The 25,043-nt window shown below is 34.8% G+C and overlaps 2 protein-coding genes, 1 long non-coding RNA gene and 1 pseudogene across 14 annotated transcripts; 2 read left to right on the plus strand and 2 right to left on the minus strand.

Moving 5' to 3' along the window:
* Nucleotides 1-3,128: 3,128 nt before the first annotated feature.
* Nucleotides 3,129-5,815, minus strand: LOC104707508 (uncharacterized). Of its 12 annotated transcripts, none has more exons than XR_015564157.1 (9): nt 5,500-5,815; nt 5,227-5,335; nt 4,822-5,101; nt 4,628-4,720; nt 4,286-4,358; nt 4,045-4,183; nt 3,891-3,943; nt 3,621-3,673; nt 3,129-3,483 (listed from the first exon to the last, which is right to left on the minus strand). It is a non-coding gene; the product is annotated as an uncharacterized LOC104707508 (long non-coding RNA). The 12 variants fall into 12 exon arrangements; XR_015564162.1 differs by having other exon boundaries at nt 3,129-3,522; XR_015564159.1 differs by having other exon boundaries at nt 4,822-4,988; nt 5,500-5,811.
* Nucleotides 5,816-8,732: 2,917 nt separating this feature from the next.
* On the plus strand, nt 8,733-10,926 carry LOC147940298 (uncharacterized). Its single transcript, XM_087461246.1, has 4 exons — nt 8,733-8,752; nt 9,230-9,489; nt 10,066-10,172; nt 10,660-10,926. Exons 1-4 carry the CDS (start codon nt 8,733-8,735, stop codon nt 10,747-10,749), a joined length of 477 nt encoding a protein of 158 aa, XP_087317372.1. The 3' UTR covers nt 10,750-10,926.
* A 3,762-nt stretch (nt 10,927-14,688) lies between these two features.
* LOC147940299 (uncharacterized) lies at nt 14,689-15,129 on the minus strand. Its single transcript, XM_087461247.1, has one exon. The coding sequence runs from the start codon at nt 15,127-15,129 to the stop codon at nt 14,689-14,691; it is 441 nt and encodes a 146-aa protein (XP_087317373.1).
* A 3,743-nt stretch (nt 15,130-18,872) lies between these two features.
* LOC147940300 (uncharacterized) lies at nt 18,873-24,280 on the plus strand (annotated as a pseudogene).
* Nucleotides 24,281-25,043: the final 763 nt, after the last annotated feature.

Raw genomic sequence — 25,043 nt, forward strand, 5'->3', positions numbered from 1 at the left:
GGTTACGAAGAGCTCGGAGGTTACTGGGCTCGCTACCCTGGCCGAGGCTGTCTACACGACGGTGTGGCTTTGAGTGTTATCCGATCGCATGCCTTAGTGGTTGTGATTCGGAGAATCATGAGGGGTTAAGGGAAAAGGATGCATGCCGGGCCCAATAGAATAAAACTTGTTAAAACGGTTGTTTTAGTTCAAGTTAAATTGTTGCATGTTGTTGTTTGTTGTGCATGTAGTTGCGATTGCTTGTAGAACAATCTTGCTTGGCTTATTAGCTTCCGCATGTTGTCTCTGACTGTTGGGTAGTATGCGCTTGCTTATCAAATATTGTTGCATATGCTTACATGTTATTCGTATATGTTCGCATGTTGTTATCTATGTTTGCAAGTTATTGTGTATGTTCGTATGTTATTGCTTATGCTTGCATGTTAGTTACTTATGCTTACATGTCCTTCGTATATGTTCGTATGTTGTTAATACGTTCGCAAGTCGTTGTGTGTTCGCATGTTGTTGTTTAAACTTGCATGTTGTTGTTGTTGTTGTTGTTGTTGTTGTTGTTGTTGTTGTTGTTGTTGTTGTTGGGTTTTGGGATTGGGGTTTAATTCTTTGCAGGAACCCTGAGCTCACTAAGTAATCTTAGATTACTTACGATAAATATTTGTGTTGCAGGTAACCCTAGAGGGAACTAGAGGGCGTGGTGAACGATAGGACTCCGGAATAGATTTTATTTTGTGTCTACTGTAAAACTCAAGTATGTTGTATGGCAACTCAAACTTTGGCGTTAGGCCTTGTGAACCTTTTGTGTACCGTTTGTAGTAAACTTTTTTTTTTAAGTATCAATGAATCGGGTTTTCTTTAATCGAACGAGTTGTACTGATATAGACTTTGTCCGAGTCGGCTCAACACACGGCGTGTCCGTAGGGTTGCAAAGCCTTAAGGACGTGTCATGTGGTCGGGAACCTCACCAAAGGACCGGCCGAAGGGCTTGATTTGTTCTCGTACCCGGCTGGACCATTGGTGAATGTTTCCAAAGTAGCGTCTCGGGGCTGTGCTAGGGCCTTGGTGGTCATAGTACGGTTTGGGGGTGTTACAACTACCTTATACATAGTTGTACTTTTTGAGATTTTTGTGTATAATTAGTTACTAGGTAGTAACCCATGCTATAGCACGGGACAAAATATTTTTATAAACGTTATTTTCATGTAAATTAAAAAAAACCTACTCGTGTTTACTTTGGAATGGGAAATACGTCCTATCCTGTTCATCCCCTCACGTCCCAACCCATCCCCTCTCGTTCTGTCTCATTCGTTTTATATCGTCTCGTCTCATCCAGTCTTGTCTCGTCATGTATCCATCAGAATTTTTTGTCTGATGTTCTTCTCTTTTATATAATTACTCGGTAGACAATGTTTACTAAAAAAAGTTTAGGTAAGAAATTTAGACGGGTAGCAGAGTTCTCTGTTGAACATTTTTTTATTTAAATAGTTGAAATAATCTAAAAATTATAATTTTCAAAAATATAATTGTTTTCAAAAATAGCAAAATTTTCAAAGTGCCCATTCCAAAATGGTTAATTACCTGTCACATAGTCAACCTTATCTAAATTAGTGAAAACTTGACTATTGAATTTATCTACCTATATTTTCTGATTTGTACTTTTATCTAAAATTTATGTCTTTTTAAAAAAAAAAAAAATTGATCAATATATTGTTTTTCATTATTTGAATTATCCGTGTCAGTTTACTTATACTATTTCAGTATATGTACTTAATTAGTAAAATACATTACTTAAAAACACTGATAAAACATATATTCAGTCAATTAATAAAAAAATTTAGGTTGTAAAATTTTAATTGTATAATATTAATATATTCTATAAAAATTAGGTTGCCACTCTTTTATGGTGTTTTGTCAATATGTTGGTGTATATGTAGAATACTGCAACCCGTAGCGAAAATAAATATGATCATCATCTTCATCAGCTGGAAAATATACATTTTTTTGCAATCCTCTATAATAATCAAGCATAACCTGTGTTTGTTAAAATTGTTAAAGTAATTTTTTTACAGGGTGTTAAATCTCGTCCCGTCGCATTCCATTCCGTCCCGTCCCGATTTATCCAGGTAGAAATTTTATGTCTCATAACCATTTCCTTTTAAATAATTACTCATATAATAATGTTATTAATAAATTTTGGCTAAGAAATTTAGACAAAATACATGATTCTCCATTTGAATGTTTAATATATATAGTTATAATTCTATTTGGGCTTTTTTTAAAAATATGGCTTAGAAGAATTTTATTTTAAGTTGTGAAAATTATTGACCATGGATCCATACGTACATTGCGGGATTATATTTATAATTTTTTTTATTTGGTATAATATTTATAATACAAACTTATATAAGTTTAGGAATGTTTAAAACTAATAATTGTCTCGCCATGAGCTTTTGATTGACATGATGGAGAATCTGGATCGAATGTCAACCGTATTAGCGATCGTTAAAAACTTGAATAATCAAATAAGATAAAAAGCCGCGAAAAAATAAGACTTCTTGAACCAAATAATCTAAATAAAATTGGCAAACATGTCAAACCTATCTGCTAAGCCTGCCCACAATGGGTTTAAAATATTTTGACCTTCAAAAAAAAATAGTATCTTTTCATCCATCCTAATTTAAAAATATTTAAAGGCTTAAACTTAATTAATATTAATAATAAGTTATTTTATACATACATAAAAATATATTTTCAAAAAATCTAAATTTTGATAATTATGTTATATGTTGCAAATTATTTTAATATTTTTAGTCCATAATAGTAGAGTTTAACGTGAAAAAAGGGATGGATACAGATCGTGTACTCTTAAATTTTTGGTACCTTTCTCTAACGCGATCTTTACGGGTAAAAAAATATCTCCACGTGACTATGGTTTGAACTTTAAACGTAACATACAATCACTGTAAATGTAAAAAAATATTTAGAAAATAGTATGAATGTTATATAATGTTTTCAGTTTTTTTTTTCCTAAATTCGTATTTTTAAGATCTATTTTGACTTTAAAAATAACTGTTTGGTTGAAGTTTAAAAGCACCTATTAGGTTCATCTTCGTGGTTGGAGTTTACTCGAGCAATCCACCTAACCTGATTACATGTATAAAAATAATAGTAAATACAGATGTTAAATGCTAATGCTAAAAATAATAGTAACCTGTTTGTGGCTACTCTCCTCACATATCCACTCTATACTTGTTTGTGGCTACTCTCCCCACATGTTCGTCGTACTTGTTATCAATATCTTTTGCTTAAATTTTTTTTTGTGTGTGTTTAACAACATCAACCCCAACAATACCTCCCTCTCACACTCATTTACACCATAATCAAGTTCCAGTTACATGTCACCGTTTTCCCTATAAGGTTTCTTAGCTTTGGCCTCTTTGTGAACTTCAATCTAACCTTCTCTTCTCCTTCAGACTCCACCCTACCATCCTAATATTGTGTAGATTGGAAAGTTCAGCCAAATTTTCACTGGTGTAAAAAATTCAGTTTATATAAAAACCTAGAAATAAAACAAACAGTATATTTGAAACTAAGAAAACCAAGTTCAATTAGGTCAGATAACTTACATATGCTGGTACGCCTTGTGATAATTTGACCCAAAGGATTATAAGTCTAGAACCTGAAACATAAGGATAAAAGATTAGCATGAGACTGGTTGTAAAGTTTCAATGGATACTATAGTTTCTAATTTTTTTCTTACAGTTGTTGTAACTTTGTTGCTAGATATAACCCCTAAATTGGTGTTTAGATTGGAAAGTTCAGACTCAAATTCAATACTGTTATTTCAATTTATAGAAAAGGCAAGAAATCAAACAAAATCATGTTGATTAACATACCTGAAGCCTCGATTCGCTTTTGAAACATCTAGTATGCTTTCCTGATCTCGATACTGATTCCAATAAATCATAACGGGAATCAAATTCAAAATTAACGTTAAAAAACCATTGTTATTAACTTATCTTTTAGACCAAGTTTTGATGATTTACTTACCAAAGGTTTCAACTTTCAAGGTAAAAAAATCTTTATTCTCGGCAATACGGCCAATCCTTGCTTGCCAAGGTTCTTGTTGATGATGCCTTGTCACACATCGATATATACAGAAGCTCTTTTAGAGATACCGCTACTCTTCCTGTATTATATTGGTTTTTGACCTCTAGTTACTATCAAAGAAACATATTTAGACAATTAATTAGAATATTAGATTATGAAAAGTTCTTGCTTTTGGACTTACATTCTGAGGAGGCAATGAACTCTTGCTTGGTCATGTGCTTCATTTCCTCCAATTCTTTTGAGCAATTGGTAATCTAAAAGCATTAGAATGGATTAGTAAAGAGTTACCAATTTTGTATAAATTAACAACAAACGGATAAAATCAGAAGAGGACTAAGAAAGTAATTATAGGGAAATTGGTGGTAGCAGTAACATAACAATAGTTTAGAAATAGGCTAAATCGTATGGAGCTTCTTAGGAATTGACACCAAAATATGCAACATTTTTGTTCTCATTATTCAACCTTGTAGCAGTTTGCAGAAGAAAGATTTGCAATGAGCGACGTGAAAAAAGGGAAACACACCTAAATACAACTCAACAGAAGGATATCTTTCTCTACCAAGAACACAGACACCGCAAGTTTTGTAGGTGTTGACTCATCTTCAAAATAGCGGACCTGTATATACACAGCAGGAAATAAACAGTCTAGTTTCATGATGATATGGTTCATAAAGCACAACCAAAAACCAATAACTAATAAACCTAAAGAGGACTCACATTGACACCAGCTGCTGTGGCATCCTTCTTCATTGCCTCTCCGTATTTGACTTTCCAATGGATCCGATAGTCTTAACCACTCAAGGCCAATGAAAAATCACCAAGACTTGTGAGAGAATTATGAACTTCTCTATTTCCCTTATAACTTGTCACATCAAATCCAAATGCTGTTGCTATTTCAGAGTATTAGAGTGCAGTCTCAAATCAAAATAGGAATGAGAAAATCGATTAACTTGCATGGCAAAAATGTTTGCTCGCATTGTTCAATTGGATTTCTTATCTGTCACGAATCCAATTGTGAGAAAAACACATTAAAAACCAGAGAACCCACCAGAAGAGTATCTTACACAAATCGATTCAGATTGGAAAAGAAAAAAAAAAAGAATTATCGGGATCTGTGCTTACTTGACCGGAGACATGAATCAAACATATTTTTGAGGTTGAGTGATTGACGATTTATGAGACTGATTTTATCATCTATTGTTGCAAGTGAGAACAGTATGTTTTTTAAATACTGAAAAAATATAAAACAAACAACAAATCTATTGTTGTAAGCGAATGAAATTGAAAAATTACTTCACCATAGCAGATGGATTTTGAAGTGATTGAGAGCAGTAAGCCAAGAGGTGAGTTAGACAGATGGATATAACAATGATTAAACAAACAAACAATACATACCTTACTCTTGAAATCCCACTCTGGTTCAATTTCCGACACGTAACTATACTAAAGTCCACTTGCTGTTTATGCCAAAATCTATCGCTGCTGCTATCGTCGTCTTTCTCGTCTTCACCTTTTTTTTTTTTTTTTTTTTTTGATGCGAGAAGAACAAAAAATCAGCATCCTTCTCCAACGCTCTTAAATCCTTCCTCAAACCTCATTTCGTCATCGATTCATCGCTTAATACTGTTTGTAGCACCCATTGGAAAGACGGCGATAGAAAGAGAGAGGTGAACGAAAAACTTTTGTTTTTAGGTTTAGTAGAACTGTATGTAGCACTTAGCTACTGAACGGTTAAGATTTATGCTCAAGAAAATATTGAACGGCTGAGATTAAAAATTGAAACCGGGTCAGATAACTGGTTAAAAAGGATCCGCGTGTGTATCCGAATTTAAATAGTTCAATTGACGAAATTAACCTTAGCGAAAAATCTTATTCATAACTTCAGTGGCATACCCTTGTAATTTCTTACAAAATAAAGGTTTATTAGTTAAATAACTTTATATATAATAATAAGGATAATTGTATTTAAACTAAACATTTTTAGTTGGACCAAAGATTTTACTTATTTGTATAACATTCTACATGTGTTCATTTGTGTCAAAATTTTATTGTTGTGTGTTTTGCAATGTAATTGAGTTAACAATAAGAAAGTCATCTTAAAACTATAAGATCTTTCTTGGACACAAATGAATTTAGTGAAGACTATCTTTTTTTATATATATATATAATGTTACTTTAGAAGATGTGTCACACAAATTTAAGTTTATAAAGTGAATATGAAGATTTTTAACATTGTCTAACAAATTTTAATTTATAAAGCATATATATATTTTTTTAAATTGGTGGTAGTTGTATTGTTAGGTTGTACCAAATTTTACAAACAGAATAAGAGTAAAGACATACATAATTGTACTATTATAAAACCAAGTTTTACCAAGTAGAGTACAAATACATTGGAAATTACACTAATCTTTAATCTTATATTGACTTCCTCCCTCGCTTTGAAACCAGTTATCCAAATTTCTCTCTAGCTGCCATTTATGATTTTGAAAGGTTGGTATTTGTGTACGCAAAAAATTACAAATAAAACTAAATTAGTACACAATAATGTACCAGTTGTACCTTTAGGAATATCAGTTGTACAGTTATATCAATTTTTTAGTTGTACCTGTTATATCAATTATGACAGTTATACTCAATTTTCTAGTTTTATTATGTTTACAACCCATTAGATTTTCGAACCAAAAAAGCTAATCTACATATGTTTACTATGATTCAGCCATTGCAATCCATTCATATGTCTTAATCGACCTATAATAGTTGGTTATCAACCCAATATCCATTAATTATCAACACAAATTTCAAATCTAATTGAAATCTCTAAATTTTAAATACAATAATCCAAAATCGATTGAATACTCTATAAATTTAAGAGGGTTTAAGCTAAAAGTAGTAGGAAAGATAAGGAAATCTGATTCGGAAATTAAAGGTTGAGCTTCAATGGTGAAAAAATGGATGAATCCGAGAATGGAGAAGAAGAAGCGATGGAATGGATCTGATTTTTGTTTTTTTTAATAATTATTATTAATCAATTCAATTAAAGACTGGTTCAATGAATTGGTTTGAATCGGTTTGGTAAGGGCAAATTTGGAGATTGCAATTTTCATTAAGAGTATGAGAGTAAAGGAGATTTACAAAGAGTATTCAGATTTTTTGTTGGAGAACAGAGACCTCTAGAGATTTTGACCCGATCAGACGTACACACAACAAAACTGCAGACTTTCTCGCAACAAACACACTCCCTTTAAGTACATCCTTCATGTATCATTATTATGTACCACTTGGTTTATCAACTCTCCTCCATGAGGATTATTGTAGCAACAATAATTAATTATTAATAATACCAGATGTTACAAAAAAAAACAAGTATTTATAATTCATAAAAATAATAATTTACTAATAGATCGGTGAAGTCCGAATCCAAATAAAAAAATTTTATGGCCGTTACTCACGTCTATTAATACTTAATAGGTACTTTTTTGTTCAATTTTGCATAGTAAGTAGTATTTACTCATATACAATATATATATTTTTTTCTCATCAGTGTTTCTTTCGCTTGAAAACTATTTATCCATGACCAATCAGAACGCCTAAGATTTAAGATATTGTGTAGTTAAAAGGTTCTTTGTTTTAATTATCCAATTGTGTACATTTTTCTCATTTTATTAAAAATATAAATTTATTTACTTGGTCAATGGAAATAGACTCATTCTTTAAGACAAAAGATTTTAATGTTACAAGCAAATATCTTAACTATTTTTCTTTTCTTTTTTTAAAAAAATGAAGAGGACTGATGATTAGTGTGTTTCATGCATTTATCCATTAAGTCATACTTGGAAAAGAAGTAACATTTTTTCCTGATTTAGTAGAAAATAAGGAAAAGGAAGTAGCAAATGATAAAGGATCAATAGCTTTGGCGACTGTCAAGGAATGTGTTTCGTGGTATCACCGACCCAAGATCTCATTCATGCCGACCTAGCATGCAATAACTTGTAGAACTTGACTCTAATGAACGACAGCTTTGGCTTTGAATCATTTGACAAAAGCGAAGCGATAACCGTACCATGTGATGTGGATGGATATTGATATTAATCCTATAGTTTTGATGATCGGTTGAATCGTGCATGTGCTAGTATATGATGTCAATCATCGAGAGTATAGTGTTAATAGCAATATAGGTGCCATATACTAAATCTATGATCAATTGTCATAAAGAACAATAAAATAGTTGCTTTAAGCAAATCGGTTTATATGGAAACATGCATCGTAATCTAAAGCTGAACTAGCTTCATGGACCACTTTCAAATTACAATAATCAATAATCTTATAAAGTTGTTGGTTAGTGCCAAAAATGTATGTGTGTGACATTTATTTAATAAATTCATTTTTTCAGTTTAAAATTGAAAGACAAAACGAAAATGACGAACTAATAAATATATCATATTCTACGTACTGAACCACGTACTCTTTGTATAATGCAGGCAAACGTCATGTTTTATCTATCTAACCAACCATTCATTAATTCTTTTATCTGACTATACTCAATTTATTATCATGCATGTAGTAGTTTTTGTTTTTTACAAGTTTTTATAATCTCGTAGTTTTATGTCTATAGTTATATTCAATTAATGTGTATATTTGGCAGCATGTATATATTCTTATATATCGAGGACTATGTTGATTTATTAATGTGTATATTTGGCAACATGTTGATTTACGATGGCCATGAATGGATGCTATTTTTTACATCAGTTTTTGGATTTCGTTTTTAGTTTTTAGATTTTAGATTTTGCTATTAGTTTTTGTTTTTTATGAAAAATCTCAAAAAATGGTTTTTAGTTTTTGAGAAAAATTAACGATAAAATAGTTTTCCTAAATTTTTTTAAAAAACAAAATCTTAAAATTTTGATTGGTACTAAAATGAGTTTTTATATTAAAAAAACAAACAAAATCTCTATAAGAGCATGTCCAGTGGTGTATTTTAAGCGTTACTCATACAATTTCTAGGAAAAACTAGAAGAATTGGGCCAAAACACTGAGAACCGTTGCTCTGGAAAGTATCGGAAGGAAGCCTTAAAACACGCTACGTGTCAGTTTCTAATTGGCTTTTGATAAAATATAAAAGAGATATTTTTTTTTCTCTATCTTTTTCTTCTCTTTTTCCTAAACCTCTCTCTCTTTCCTCTGTCGACAAAACGCGAAACGGTGAATTCGATCTCTTGATCCAGCTTCAAAAACACAACGAAACTATCAATCACAAATCGACAAGAAGGTATGAGGAGAGTCACCGGACTTGCTGGGCGCACAGTCTCATCCTCTGTCACAATCCATCCTCTGTCACAATCCATCCTCCGTCACAAGGGAAACTATCTGCTTTGATGGTTTGTGAGTTCTGTCGAATCTTCAATCCTCTTTGTCAATTCAAATTTATGAGAGTATGGCTGATGATTAGTGATTACATTGCGAATCATAGATATATTAGGAAGGCACAAAGAGACTTGAAACCTTGTTTTAGTATCTATAACTAACTAAAGAATCATTGTATTTTGTTGGCTATTGAATGATTAGATTTAACGCAAGCGATTTTCTGGAGAGTATGAATGGGAGGATAGTGAGAAAGGATCCATTTTATCACACAGCTAAAGGCAATGAGAAAGGACCCATTTTATCATTTGGAGGAATTGATAACCTCGTGATGATATATAAGTCAATACTCATAATATTTTGGTTCCTAGTTTGTAGTCTCATATTGATGATTCTGATATGATTGTTTATTAATGAATCTAAAGTATGTTAGGTTGGTTTAATTTTAGGAAAGTATGTTAGGTTGGTTTGATGAGCGTTTTGTGATATGGTCTCAGTGTCTGGCTTTTGTAGTGTGTTAAGGAACCTATTTGTCCTGTTTGTTGTGGTTTTTGTATATTGTTCGTTACGATGATTGTGTCTTTGGGTTGTGTGCAGCTACGGTGATCGCAAACAGAGAGATAGGGAGGTCGAGGTGTTTTGGATTTGTCAGCTTCAGTAGTGAAGATTCTGCAAACACTGTTGTATCAGAAATGGATGGAAAGGTTAGAGAGGATTGCTATTTGCTAATGCATAGTGTTGATTGTTCTGTCTAAAATGCCTTGTCTCTTACATATGTTATATAATCTTTTTTTTTTGGTCAAAACATATGTTATATAATCAGGAGCTGAATACAAAGTGTTGATTGTTCTGTTTAAAAAGTCTTGTCTCTCATATGGATTTTCGTAGCTTAATACATAGTGTTGATTGTGTGTTTCTATATGTTTGTTCTGTTATCTTATGAACACATTAGTAGTTTGGTCTTGATTGTCCCTAAACGCTGGAACAGTATAACTTGACTTCGTCATGACATTATAAGTTTTGGCCCATTTCTTTGTTGTTTGTCCCTTTGCATCATATCCTCTCATGATTCACCTTGATACAGATTTGGCGTAATATTGATTATATGATCGAGCCATGGCTGGGTTGTTTTTAAGTTTGATATAGATCTTAACTGTAAAAATGTTGTGACTTGGCTATATACAATCTTAGGTCTATGGTTGGGGAAGAGGAGAACATGGAAGACTCGGGTTAGGTGACAATGGCAGAGATGACAGTAGCCAACCTTGTAGGCCAATTTGACTGGTCCAAATGGGGATGAATCTGATCTTGCTAAAACCATTGGTATCGATGTTTGCCACAAGTTCCCTCTCATTGAGTTTCCATCTTCTGTTATGTAAAATGTTTTCTCTTTCACTTTGTTTTGTAACACTACTAAGAAAATTTGTAAGAATTGACAACCTTTCATTTTGGAATATAATTAAGCAATTGTTGAAAAAATTTGAATTCTAATGATTAAGCAACCTTAATAAGGTTTCTCCATTGGAAGGATGATTTTGTTTAAAGTTTTAGTAGGTTGCTTTGATTAGATTAATATTAATTGTAGTATTAGTTTAATTTTGAGTAACTCTAAAGCGGTTCTGGAGTGGCCATGGTCTAACAATGTACAAAACATTCAATACCTATGTCTAGTTATGTGATCACAATTCAAACCTTATACCAAATGTTGTAACTTCATGTAAAGATTTAAACCCTTTTTATGTTATAAACGAAGTAAACCTTTAAACTATATTAGTGCCATAATATTGTTATAAATCCTTTTTGTTTCATCTCTATCCTTTCTTGCTGTACATTATTAGGTTATCCCCAACGGAGGTTTTAATGTGGGGTTTTAAGGGAAAATAGATAAAAAAAAAAAAAAAAAAAACAGAAAGTGGAAAAAATTGAAGAGCTCCTCTTATATAGTAACCTCAATTTCACATAAGAGACTGTGATGTGTCGCTAAATCGTTGGCTCCGTTTAATCCAGAGCAATTTTTTTGGCCCGATTGTGTTCTTTTTCTTCCTCTCCCTCTCTCTCTCTCTTTGTCGCGAATCTCTCAATCGAATGAGATGGGATCAGTTGGAATCGTAGGAGATTGGAATCGGAAGAGGAGATTGAATCGATTCTCAATTGGCAGTTATTCTCAATCGATTCTCAATCTCTCCGCCTCCTGCCCCGCCGTATAAAACCATCCCGGCCTCTACCCCAACACCTGCTCAGGTTCGTTTTTTGTTAATGTTGTTGGGCTGCGGTTTAATTTTGAGTGTTGATGGTGCGTTGTACTTTTGTAGAGCTGAAAGGTATCTGATTCTCGATATCTGTTGTGTTCGTGATTGGTTTAAGTTGGTGATACGCCTATTTCTTGAGAAACTTGATCGAATTGGTTTTTTTTTTCTCGAATTTGATGCTTATGATGTTTACGTTTGCTTGGGTTGAAAGGTTTACTAATTGAAAAAAGCATTGCATTGCATTTATAGAGCTTAAACTTGGTCCCTGAAAAAAGTTTCTTGTTTAATGTTTAGGCTAATCCTGGTCAAGCGAAATCCAAGGGTGGTGGAAAGGCTAATCCTGGACACAAGAATCCATCTGGGCATCATTCAAAACCAGGTCCCAGGAGCAACCAAAATGGTCCTCCTCCTCCTTACCTTGTACATGTTGTACCGTATCCTCCACCTCCTTTTCCACCTATGGGGCCTCCGCCACATGCTGCTGGTCCACCTCCTCATGCGGATCCTGGAAAGCCTTGGCCGCATCAGAGAGGTTTTGACCCCATAAACATGCCACAAGGTGCAGAGGTTCAGTTCACATTGTCAATATAGTCACTGGAAAGGTTTGTACTTTAGTTTGATGCTCATACCAATTTCACATGATATATTTCATTTCAATTGTCAAGTGTTACTGCTTATTTCAGACTTGTTCTTTCTTGAAAGTTTTCTATTTACATTGCCTTGGATCTACCATTTTCTTGGATGAAATGGGTGCTTCTAAAATCTATTTGACATATCAACTAACTTGTGAGTAATCTTACCAAACAGGTTGTGAGCTCTTTGACTTCTCACATGGATTCAGTTGAATGTGCGAAGTTTTCACCAAGCTCTGCAATTATCCATTTGGCTGCAACTGGTGGAATGGACAAGAAGCTTGTAATTTGGGATCTGCAGCATTCCACTCCTAGGTTCATCTGCGAACACCCGGCGGCGGTGATGGTGGTGGTAGCCAACATCACGATGGCTCTGAATCTGATAGGAAGAAGAAACGTTATCATCGTCATACCGCTCAACAGATTCAACGCATTGAATCGTACTACAATCATCTCCCTTTTTGTGTTTCTTGAAGCAACTTCTTTGTTCTGTTTTGTAATCGTTGAATTATCAAACTTGTAGGAGTTTCAAGGAGTGTCCTCATTCTCATGAGAAGCAGAGGAATCAACTTAGCAGAGAATTGGGTTTGGCTCCTAGACAAATCAAGTTCTGGTTTCAGAACAGAAGAACTCAGCTTAAGGTTTTGTCTCTCTCACTCTCTTGAGTTTTGAAATGTAGTTCAGAATATGAAAGAAAGGATTTTGATTTTGATTGTGGTATTGTTAAAAATATGAAACGTAGTTCTGAATATTTAAAAAAAAATCAAATTAAGAGACTCAAAATTAAAATCACCATTGGTGGAGAAAATTTTAATTAAAATTCCCAAAGTTCTTATTTAATTAACAGTACATAATATATTACTTAACAATTTTAAGAGGTCCAAAAATATAACCCTCCATTGGGGTTGCCCTTAAATACATTGTGTGATGAAATAAGAAAAGCAATGGTATTATGTGTTTTTAACTTTTAGGATGTAGTTTGATCTGAAAGTAAAAAATGTTTGAACCAAAAAAAGTAAAAAACTTGTCGATTCCATGATGTTGAATGGTGATGATAATGGTGAATTATCTGTTGAAACAAATAAATAATATGTACGTGAAAAGGTGAGGAAATAAACAAAGAGTGAGTAGTGAACAGTTACGTAAGAGTCCGTCCCATCACACTTGATGATGCACTCTCATCTCGCGTGCTTCTTTCCTTTCCACTTTAACTATAAAATAATTAAAATTCCATACTTCGTTTGATATTTTAATTTTATTAATGATTTCAGAAAATTCTGTACTTTTTCGTCCTTTCTTTTTGTTAACAGTTATTTTGTTTTGCTGATAAATGGTTTTATTCACAGAAAGTAAAACTGAACACATAAAATTGTACTAGACTTTAGTAGTAAACAAGACACAAATTAAACCCAAGCCATATATGTAGTGAAGAGTTAATAAAATTGGACTAAACCTTAACATATACCTTAGTAAGGAGTGTCCATACTGTATCTGTATGGATCATGCATAACCAAATCTGCAATAACGTCAAAGTGCATTGAAATCGGAGAGACCGGACTGCGAAGGATAACATCGTTTATATATGGAATTATGAATCGTGAGGCACAAAAGCCATTGTCGAATGATAGACTTCTCACTCATAGTTTTGAATATGCATCAGCATCATGTTATTAAGAACTATTTTATTTAATAACAATTAAATAGACCATCTAAAAAAAGGAGAAATCAAAGAAGATATGGTTCCACAATTAATCATTTATGTGCTTAATTTTCAGTATCAATATTTACTTTACCTATCATGAGATATGTGTTCTAAACCGCTGCTCATTCCATTTGGTGTGAGCAGTGAGACTAATGGGAGACGACATGGAGAGATCGCTTAAAACGTTGACCAGCTCATTAAGCTTATTGATCGAATCGTCCGCAATAGAATATGCTCGCTAAAGGAAACAAGATCTTCTAAGCTTGATGATGATGGACTACGCACTTGGCTAGCATCGAGAAGCTAGTTTGGTGTTTTCGTTTTATGTCTGCACTTTCAACTGCTTTAAATATTCATCTTTCGATCTAAAGATGCACATACTGTAAACAAAGTTTTTTGGATAGAATAAATTTTACAACCTTTTTCCTTAATTAAGAACTAGCTAGGGTTCACGTAATAGTAACACATTATCATGTTTTTAAAAATACACAAATTAAATAATCCATTATACACACTTCAAATTGATTTTTTTGTTATGCATCAGCATCACTTATTTATCCCAATAATATAAAACATTACAACATTCGAAATCCCATCCGTATATGTGTAAGCTATTGTTAATTAAACGACGATCGGATCAAACAGTTGTGTCGAGAAACGGACCAGTGGTATAGAAAACGATTGCTAAGAGGTTCCTGATGACGACGTTGGACAGATTAATCGAGGCTGTGACTACACCGTCCGGTGGATAGATTTCGCATGTGCCAGCCGGAAGATTAACTACGACACCGCAAATATCGGGGCGAAACAAAGCAGCCTGTAAGGCGTTTAGCACGAAGGTAAACGTACCGTTGAGATTGGTCACTGTTTGAGCAAGGGGTGTGCTTGATCCGGCACATACTAAGAGTACTGTAGCATTGGAGACAGGTGGTGCGTTTCGATCCCCGGTAAGGCTGCATGTCACATCACCACGGATGTTGACTTGACCAATTTCGAGGCCGGGGAGTGATAAGCTCTGGGATAAGGAAGAGAGTGACGCCACGATAAGTATTAGGAGAAAAATATTTGATTTTGCCATCTTTGATTTTTTGTTTTATTCAATAGTACTTTAGTATGATTTAAAGGTGTTGTGTGTGGCAAATAAAGCATTAAGAGACGGTAATTATAAACGGATTAATCATACACTGCATCTCGTATTAATTTCAAAGTCTTTCTTTTCTTGCCATTTGAAAAAACGTTTGTATTAATTATTAGACACGTACGTAAAAACATACACAATGTTGTTACGGGTCGCGTTTACTTTTATAACTAGATTAACACAGGTGCTAGAAATTCATTCTATTTATATTATAACTTTTATATAAAATATAATTTATGTTATTGTTTTTAAAAGTTTTTTTGGATAAAACATTATACAATAAAATCATATGCTAAATATGATGGCTTCAAAAAAAACACAAATTTTGTAAGTTTTATATTGTTAATGATTCTAGATAATTACTCGTGCTATAACGGTTAAATTTTATTTTATACAAAATTTTGTATATTTTATATTTTAAAATAAAATTTTAATATGTTGTATTAAGTTATATATGTGAAGTTATTTCAACAATGTATATTCTACATCATGACTTGAATGTCATTATAAGACATAATTTTGTAAATTTGAATTTAAATATTCAAATTTTGATCCGTTACTCAGTAAATTTTTTAATTCAATAGATATTCTATTTAAAAAATAATATTATTAAAGCTTGAATATTTTATAGATTGAACAATTTATATTTGTTTTTAAAAATTCAACTTATGGTATATCCAGAAATAAAACTATTTTTTAATTATAATAAATAATATGATAATTTATTTGTTTCACATAATAGACTTATATATAAAAATGAAAGATGAAGTATAATGATAGTTAACAAATTAATATGTTAAGTTAGATATCAAAAGATTTTATTTGATGAATAATTTAATAAAAGAAATTAATATGGTAAGTTAGATGATATGATTTTTTATAATATTCTCTTTAAAATTTTCGGTATAACCTATTTGTAACTAATTAATCTATCATTAATGTATAACCTATTTGTAACCAACTTATTAAAATTATATAGTCTACAAAACAATGTTGTGTACTTTCGTTTTCCGTTTTATTATAAAGGGGATTTTTAACATTTTTTTTTAACATGCTCTACTTTTTTGTTGTATTTTACTTTATATAAATAATAAATGTCATATATATACAACAAAAATAGTAGAACATCCTGTGCGAAATTGTTATACATGAAACTTATTATACCTTCTTTAGTTTTACCAAAGTGATCACAAGCAATATGAACATTTATATATTATTGTATAAGAAAAGTATTTTTTTTGACAATGGTTGACAAAAAAAAGAAAAGTATTTTTTTGAGGTTAATGTATTGATGTATTCTGTGTTTATTGCTTGCACGAAGGGATGATGTGACTAAGTAACTGAACTTGAATTGCATTAAAAAAGGCGTAAGAAATGAAATGGGGAGATGTGTTAGTTTAATTCAGCTTTGGTTTGCTAATTCATGCAAACATTTAAGGATTCTCCTTGTTTTTTTTCTTTTCTTGGCAAGGTTTCTCCTTTTGGCTGGTTAAGCAATTTTTTTGTAATTTGTTACAAACTTATTCACTTCTTAATGATAATTACATGGTTTATAAAAAAACATGAATGATGGTGTAGTACAGTAGTAGATATCTGTAAGGGTTAGAAAGCTATCTTTGGTTTTAATTAGACGATGTGAAAAATTAGCCATCTTCAAACGTATACGCAAAATAGAATAAAAATTAAAATAATATGGTATGGTCATACTACCAAATAGACTCCATACTATCTTTTCATTCTTATATTCTTATCTAGTACTTTACTACTCTGCTCTTTGATAGTATGGCCATCTACCATCCATGGACAACGGAGCTGAAAAGTTTCACATTTTGAACATTTGCTCTCATTATTACTTACTAACTAGGTTTCTAGAGTTTATACAATAATTTTTATGGGCTCTTTTTAGCCCAAATAAAATCCGATGAACACTACAATAAAACTCTCTGATTTGGTATATTTTGAGAAAAAAAAATTAAAAGCTAACTTATGTAATAGGTCAATGATGTATCATCGCATGAGCAGTTTGAAAGAAACTTGTTGTTATTGCACATACATTTAAATAATAAGTATTTGCATTTACGCCACTATAGCCAACTGAAAACATAAAATTGAACTTTGTTTTCATAAACAGTAGTATAAACTATAAACTATAAAGTATCAAGTTTTCTTCAAAATTAGTTTTTCTTTTTCTTCAAAGAATAACAGTGCAACTGTAGTCTTTTCTTCGTGTTGTTATAATGCCAATATATACTTTACCTTTTTCTTTAATTTTAATCATGTATAGTTATGTGAATCGGGGATAAAGGAGAGGTGAAATGGAATAGTGACACGCCAATGATTTGAAAGCGTCGAATCATATCATAGTTCATTGGTCTACCAATATTGATATTTGTCAAATTCAAATCATTAAATATAGATATAGTTCTGAATTTCTGATTATCTTTATTTGTCTCGAAAATAGTATTTGCAAACCATCCATGAACCCTACAAATATCTATAATTTCTTCTTTTTTTTGCGTATTATTATGTACATTAACATATAACACTTTATCCTCGTCGATAAAACCATTTACTGTTAATTTTAACAAAAAAACTTTGATATAATAAAGAAACAAATGTTTTAAAACACTAAAAAATTGTAGAACACCAATATATATCATTTTTCAAAAATGCCTATTCTGATTTCTGTACGATATATATATATATATATATATATATATATTATACAATATAGATTATTTCTTACATTCATTATAGAAAAGTTTAATTTTCTTGATCTAGTTCTAATCAAAATGAACTAGAAACATTTTTTAAAAGGTAAGTGATAGTTCGATCTTTAATTTTCTCCATGTCATTATTTTAAAATTAAGATGGGATGTTTTTGACACCCCATTGAGTTTTCTTTCCCAGGCACACTCCCTAGGAGCTTGAGGAACCCTTTTACCCAGATCTCAATCACCATGTTTCCACCAATGAAACATGACCCCATCTTTAACTGTTGGTCCATAAAAGAAGTTTTCAAATTTCAAACGAGATTTGGAGATCTGATTGAGCTCTCAAGCGAACTCTAACCCTGGTTTTGTTCAACTAAGCTGCTTTTACTGCTTCAACTCCTTCGCATTAACTCCATTGCAACAAGAAACCAAAACCTTTTTCTACCAGTCCAAATCCAAAGCTTACACCCCTTTACTTCCCGCCTCCTACACCACCACGGTTACAAACCCTCTCAAACAGCATACTCATCGCCCCCGATCATGGCAAACCGTATTCCGCAATACCTAAAAGACAAGGAAATTCGTCGTGATTACTCTCCCCCACCAAGAAAGAGAATCAGAGCCCCCGAAATGGACACTTCAGATCTCATACGAGAGAACTCCTTAACCCTCATCGGACGACTTACAAACCCCAAGATCCAAAGAATGTGGGCTATCTTCCCCTTCCTCCTTAACCGATGGAATCTACAAGGAAAAGCAATTGGATCAGACCTAGGACAAGGTGTTTTTCAGTTTACTTTTGAGTCGATGGAAGATATAAACGAAGTTCTAGCTAATAGGCCTTACCATTTTGATCACTGGATGGTAATTATCCAACGATGGGAGCCGGTCATCTCACCATCATCCCCCTCTCAGATCCCTTTCTGGTTAGAGATCCAAGGCCTACCCAAACATTACTGGAAAAAAGAAATGGTGCACTCCATAGGTGAAGCCCTAGGCGAGATCCTTGACTGGAGTATCTCACACTCATCAGTCCTTCTTAAAGTCTTCCTGAATGGCTTGGAACCTATCACTAAAGAAACAGTTATTGAGTTTGCTGATGGCAACGAAGCCATAATTATCCTAGATTACAAAAATCTCAAAAACCAATGCTCGTACTGCCTAAGACTTACACACGACAAAAGTCTCTGCCCTAGCCTGGAAGGAATAAGAAAACCACAACCCGATCTGGAAAAATCTGCCACATCCACATCAAAATACCAGTCTGCCTCTAGGAACTACTATACTCCAGAAGATAACTTCCTACCACCAAGAGGAATCACAAGATCCACGGGAAGGCCAATCCCTCAAAACTCCACTCCTTACACAAGAATAAGGTCACCTGCATATAAAAACCTTAAAGACAGAACAATGTCAGGCCAACGATCACTACCCTATAGCCAGAGAGAACATAATACAAGGAAATACATACCAAGAGCTCTATACCATCAGGCTCATGCTAGGGAAAAGTTAACACATCGACGATCTTTGGAACCACCAACTTGCAGCCTTCAATGGCGTGAGAAAACTAAATCGACCACTGAACTAAATGGTGAACCGTCTGTCTCTTCTAGAGCAAGAAGACCCCCTCTGGAGAGAAATATTGAAAGCCCTGACCCCACCACTCCCCCTCCTCATGGGGATCAACAACCAGAAGAACTTAATCAAAACGGAGGGACTCTCCAAAGTACAACTGAGCAACAGTCAAGAGACCAAATTATGAATGACCTGCAGGAAGTAACAATTCAGTATATGTCATGCCCTGACCCAGTGGAAAGTGCTGCTAGGACAATGAGAGTTATGCAGAGTGACTCTGAAAACCTCATGGAAGAAACAACCAACCGCATTCTAGCTGCAAACCGGCTACTCCCTGTAATCCCGGCCTTACCTTCACACGATACTCCAGAGCCCAATAAAACAACATCATGCTGTCAACTGATCCTACATGCCATCTTTGCTCTGGGGGAGAACCAAGTAAAAGAAGCAGAGGCCGTCCTCCTACACAAAAACAAGGAGGTAAGCTTAACCAACCACTACGAGGCGCAAAAACACAAAAGAGAAACTTCACTCAAGGCTCACCTCGTAAACCTCCTTCCCCCACCAATATTTCAAAAACGGTAACGACTAAGGCAAACCACAAGAAAGTCTCTAAGCCAAAAACAGGAGCAAACCAAAGTAGAGATCTAGTTCAAGGCAGCTCAAGTAGGCAACAGAACAGTCCACCAAACCCACCAAGGATGCCTATTATACCTGCGAGCAAAAAGAAAAAGGCGGATTTTCAGAATCCGCCAACTCCTCTTCCTTAAGGGTTGTTAGTTGGAACTGTTGTGGGTTGGGGAACCCCATAACAGTCCAAAGACTCCGGGTGATAAGGAAAAAAATCTTCCCGGATATTCTGTTTCTTATGGAACAAAGAACTCACCTGAGACTGTCCAAAAAACTCTTCATTGGCTCGATTATCCCCACCAACACCTGGTTCCCCCTGTCTCTCCTGCTGCAGGCGGTCTCGCTTTGTACTGGAAACCTAACATTGAGTTGGAAATACTCAGTTCGAGTCAACACTTCATAGATACAAAAGTCAAAGCAAAATGTCGAGAGTTCTTCGCCACTTTCCTGTATGGCGAACCGGGTAGATCAAAAAGATTTCAGGCATGGAATGATCTCCAGATTTATGCCTCAACAAGAACTGGTCCTTGGTTCTTAACATGCGACTTTAATGACATCATTGGCAACGATTAAAAAGTAGGAGGCCCAGATCGTTCTGAAAGCTCTTTCACTGATCTGCGAACTTTCATGTCTTCCAATGATCTATATGATCTGAAACATTCCGGGAATTTTCTATCTTGGAGAGGCAAGCGGCACTCACATCTGGTTAGATGCAGACTGGACAGAGCAGTGGCTAATAGTGACTGGATATTGGTATATCCATCTGGTAGAAGTGAATATCTTCGCTTTGAAGGTTTAGACCATCGCCCTCTAGTCTCAACTTTTGACCCTGTAAAATGCCACCACATAAGTCTATTCAGGTATGATAGACGCTTTAAGGATAACCCTGATATAAGCGAGAGAGTTGTTAAAGCCTAGAACCTTAAACCTCTTGCCCCGATAGATCAGCGTCTACACCTGTGTCGACTGGCTATAATAAAGTGGAGTAAAGAACAATACCTCAACAGCCAAAAAGAAATATCTTCACTGCAAGACCAACTGGAAAAATCCATGTGTGATGATAATTCCTGCCAAGCCACCATTGATTCCATCAACCAAAAACTCCTACTAGCTTACAAGCATGAAGAAGAATTCTGGAAACAGCGTAGTAGACAACTCTGGCTTGCGCTAGGGGACAAAAACTCAGGATATTTCCACGCAGCTACAAAGAATAGGAGAGCAATTAACAATATATCTGTTTTGGAATCAAGTACAGGTGAGAAAGTCTATGAGGAGAGAGAAATAACCCAAGTGCTTACGGATTACTACCAAGACTTGTTTACATCGCAGGAGGGTGATAGAAGAACCGTGGCTCAAGAAGCTCTCTCACAGTGTGTCACCCCTGACATGAACGAAGCCTTGATCTCCATGCCTACTCCTCTGGAAATACAACAGGCTTGCTTTGCGATCCACCCCGATAAAGCCCCAGGGCCTGATGGCTTTTCAGCTAGCTTTTTCCAATCCAACTGGCCATTAGTGGGAGATGCCATCATCTTGGAGGTTCAGACGTTCTTCATTACAGGTGTCCTGCCAAAAAAGATCAACCATACCCATGTCCGACTCATCCCAAAAACCACTTCTGCACAAAAGCAGCTGATTATAGACCCATAGCCCTTTGATCGGTTTACTACAAGATCATTTCAAAGCTCTTAGCAAAGAGACTCCAACCTGTATTGCATACATGTATCTCTGAAAACCAATATGCTTTCGTCCCCCAAAGAGAAATATCGGATAATGTACTCATCACACATGAGGCTTTGCATTATCTGAAAACATCATAAGCAAAAAAGAGATGCTTTATGGCAGTTAAAACATATATGACTAAAGCATACGATAGATTGGAGTGGGACTTCATTAAAGTAGCTTTAAAGCAAATGGGCTTTCACAATACCTGGATTGGATGGATGATGCAGTGCGTTTCCATCGTATCCTACTCCTTTCTATTAAACGGCCAAGCTAAAGGATTAGTACACCCTCAGAGAGGAATCAGACAGGGAGATCCACTATCGCCATACCTCTTTATAATATGTAGTGAAGTCCTCTCGGGTTTGTGCTCAAAAGCTCAACAACAAGGTAACCTTATAGGCTTACGAGTAGCGAAAGGGAGTCCCAGAACAAATCACCTGCTCTTTGCTGATGATACCATGTTTTTCATCCGCTCTGATCAACAAAGCTGCCTGACACTCCAACGTATCCTACACAAATATGAATCAGCTTCAGGGCAGAAGATCAACCAAGCGAAGTCATCCATCACTTTCTCCAATAAAACTCCTCCTGACATCAAGGAAAAAGCCAAGGCTATACTCAAAATTCAAAAAGAAGGAGGACAAGGGAAATACCTCGGCCTACCAGAGTTGTTTGGAAGGAAAAAGAAGGATCTATTCTCTTCTATAGTTGATCGCATAAAATAGAGAGCCCTTAGGATGTCATCACGATTCCTCTCCACAGCTAGTAAATTAACGATGCTCAAGTCAGTCCTGACAACCATGCCTATGTACACTATGTCCTGTTTCCAGCTTCCTGCATCCCTGTGTAAAAGAATCCAATCAGCTCTCACACGTTTCTGGTGGGACACTAAAACGGAAAAGAGGAAAATGTCTTGGATAGCATGGAAAAAGATAGCAAAACCTTTAAAATCGGGAGGCTTGGGCCTTAGAGATATAAAACTGTTCAATCAGGCACTCCTAGCAAAGTTGAGTTGGCGACTGCTTACCAAACCAAACAGCCTTGTGGATAGAGTTCTCTTAGGAAAATACTGCACTACCTCCACTCTTATGGAATGCCCGGTGCAAACCTCAGCCTCACACGACTGGAGAAGTGTGTGCGTGGGCAGAGATCTTCTCAGATCAAATATTAGTCGGCTCGTTGGGTCGGATGCCAATATACCTATCTGGAGATCCCAATGGCTGTCTCTCTCCTCCCCTCTCTCCCCAATGGGCCCTCCAACTGAGTCCACCCAAAATCTCACAGTTGCAGATCTCATTATCCCAAACTCAGGTAACTGGAATGTTGCTCGCATTAGACAAATCCTCCCTTTGTATGAACAGAAAATTTTAAGGTTGAAACCAAGTGGGAAAGGAGCTATAGATACATGGGCTTGGCTCCCAACAAGAGATGGAGAATACTCAACAAAATCCGGCTACTTTGAAGCAATGAAATTAGATTCAGCAGCGATCAATGAAAATGAAGACGCAACACAATCTGATCCAGCATCTTATAACTGGCAAAGTAACATCTGAAATCTGAAAACTTCACCAAAAACGAAGCTCCTCCTTTGGAAAGCAGCTTGCAATGCCCTCCCAGTAGGCACAAACCTCCGAATCCGAAACATCACCGACTCAGCCAAATGCCCGTACTGTGATGCAGAAGAGACAGTCACACACCTTTTCTTCCAGTGTCCTGCTGCTAAGCTCTTATGGTCCCTAGCCCCTATAGACGGACCTTTTTCACCAGAGAGTATAAACAACATGGAAGTAGGCATTGCAAAGACTAACAAGCTTATATGCTTACCTCCAACAGGTATAGGTGCAGGCCCCATATCCCCCTGGATCTTCTGGGCAATCTAGACCTCCCGAAACCAACTCATCTTTAATAAGACACGACTCACAGCAAAAGAGATTATGGTAACAGCAAAAGAGACACGAGCAAAAGAGTGGCAGAATGCTCAAACCCTCTATCCCAAATCTATCCAAAACCCCAGATTGGTCACTCGAATAGAGGACCCTGCGGACATCTTTCGATGCTCAACCGACGCATCGTGGACAGATCTTGGTTCGGCAGGGGTTAGGTTGGATTATCAAAGACCCCCAAGCCCAGGTCAAGATCCAAGATACAACAACCAGCAATCATGTCAACTCCCTCCTGATGACCGAAGCGTTGGCAATTCTAGCCGCGGTTAGAGTTGCAATCGAATCGAACATCCAAAGAATATCTTTCGCTCCGACTCGCAACAGCTAGTCCAAGCTCTCAATGGGAAGATCCGAATCAAGGAACTTCATGGGACTCTTCACGATGTCCTCTTCTTATCGTCGAATTTCAATTTCTGCAAGTTTAGTTTCATTCCCCGATCTCAGAACACTCAAGCTGATAATCTGGCAAAAAAAGCTTTACGCCTACTTTGTAATCCGATTTAACTTTATTTAATATTAATCGTATTTTGATCAAAAAAAAAAAAGATGGGATGTTTTTGTTGTTAACTGTTAGGAACATCTCTCTTTTTTTACATTATCAGAAGACTTATGATTATGAGTAGAGTAAAACGGTTGTTTTTAAACCCAAAGAAATTATAGTTTTGCATGCGTAGTAGAGAATCTTTCTAGCCGCAAAGATAAATATGGACTACTATTACGTTAACCAACAACACTTTTAGACCGATTAATGATTTGCTTGGTTTGGGTTCAAATTGCAAATAAGCGTGACGACAAATTAATCATTAAAAGGGTAATCTACATCAAACTTAATACTTGATGAAAACTGAATACTACTATCATCATGGATGTTACAACTTGTTTAACAAAAATAATACTACTGTCTTTAAAAACTTAACAATTTTAAAATGGGGAGAGAATTAATCAAAAACTTCATGATAAATTAGCCGAAAACACTTAATAATAAGAATATAGTCTACTCAAATCCCAATAAAAAACAAAACATAATAACATCGTCAGTTATTCTACATTGACTAGCTACATCTCTTGATAATGACTGATATGTTTGCAATTATTCTAATGAATGGAAAGTAAATATTTTGAGCCAAAGAAAAACATGATTACGTTTTAAAAGCTGAAAATGTAGTGGAGAGAAACAATCAATAGTTCTTCTTTTTTTTTTTTTTTAATCCAGAGAGAAAATAAGAACGATCAAAATTTTCGGTGAAAATGGTTATTATTAATTTAT

The sequence above is a fragment of the Camelina sativa genome, chromosome 8, assembly GCF_030686135.1.
Source record: "Camelina sativa cultivar CO46 ecotype springtype chromosome 8, ASM3068613v1".
Lineage (NCBI taxonomy): Eukaryota > Viridiplantae > Streptophyta > Magnoliopsida > Brassicales > Brassicaceae > Camelina > Camelina sativa.

Coding starts and splice junctions, on each gene's coding strand:
- LOC147940299 (XM_087461247.1), bottom strand. CDS start 15,129: ATGGCAAAATCAAATATTTTTCTCCTAATACTTATCGTGGCGTCACTC.
- LOC147940298 (XM_087461246.1), top strand. CDS start 8,733: ATGTGTATATTTGGCAGCAT. Junction 8,753..9,229: donor ATGTGTATATTTGGCAGCAT/GTATATATTCTT, acceptor AAAATATAAAAG/AGATATTTTTTTTTCTCTAT. Junction 10,173..10,659: donor TATCAGAAATGGATGGAAAG/GTTAGAGAGGAT, acceptor ATACAATCTTAG/GTCTATGGTTGGGGAAGAGG.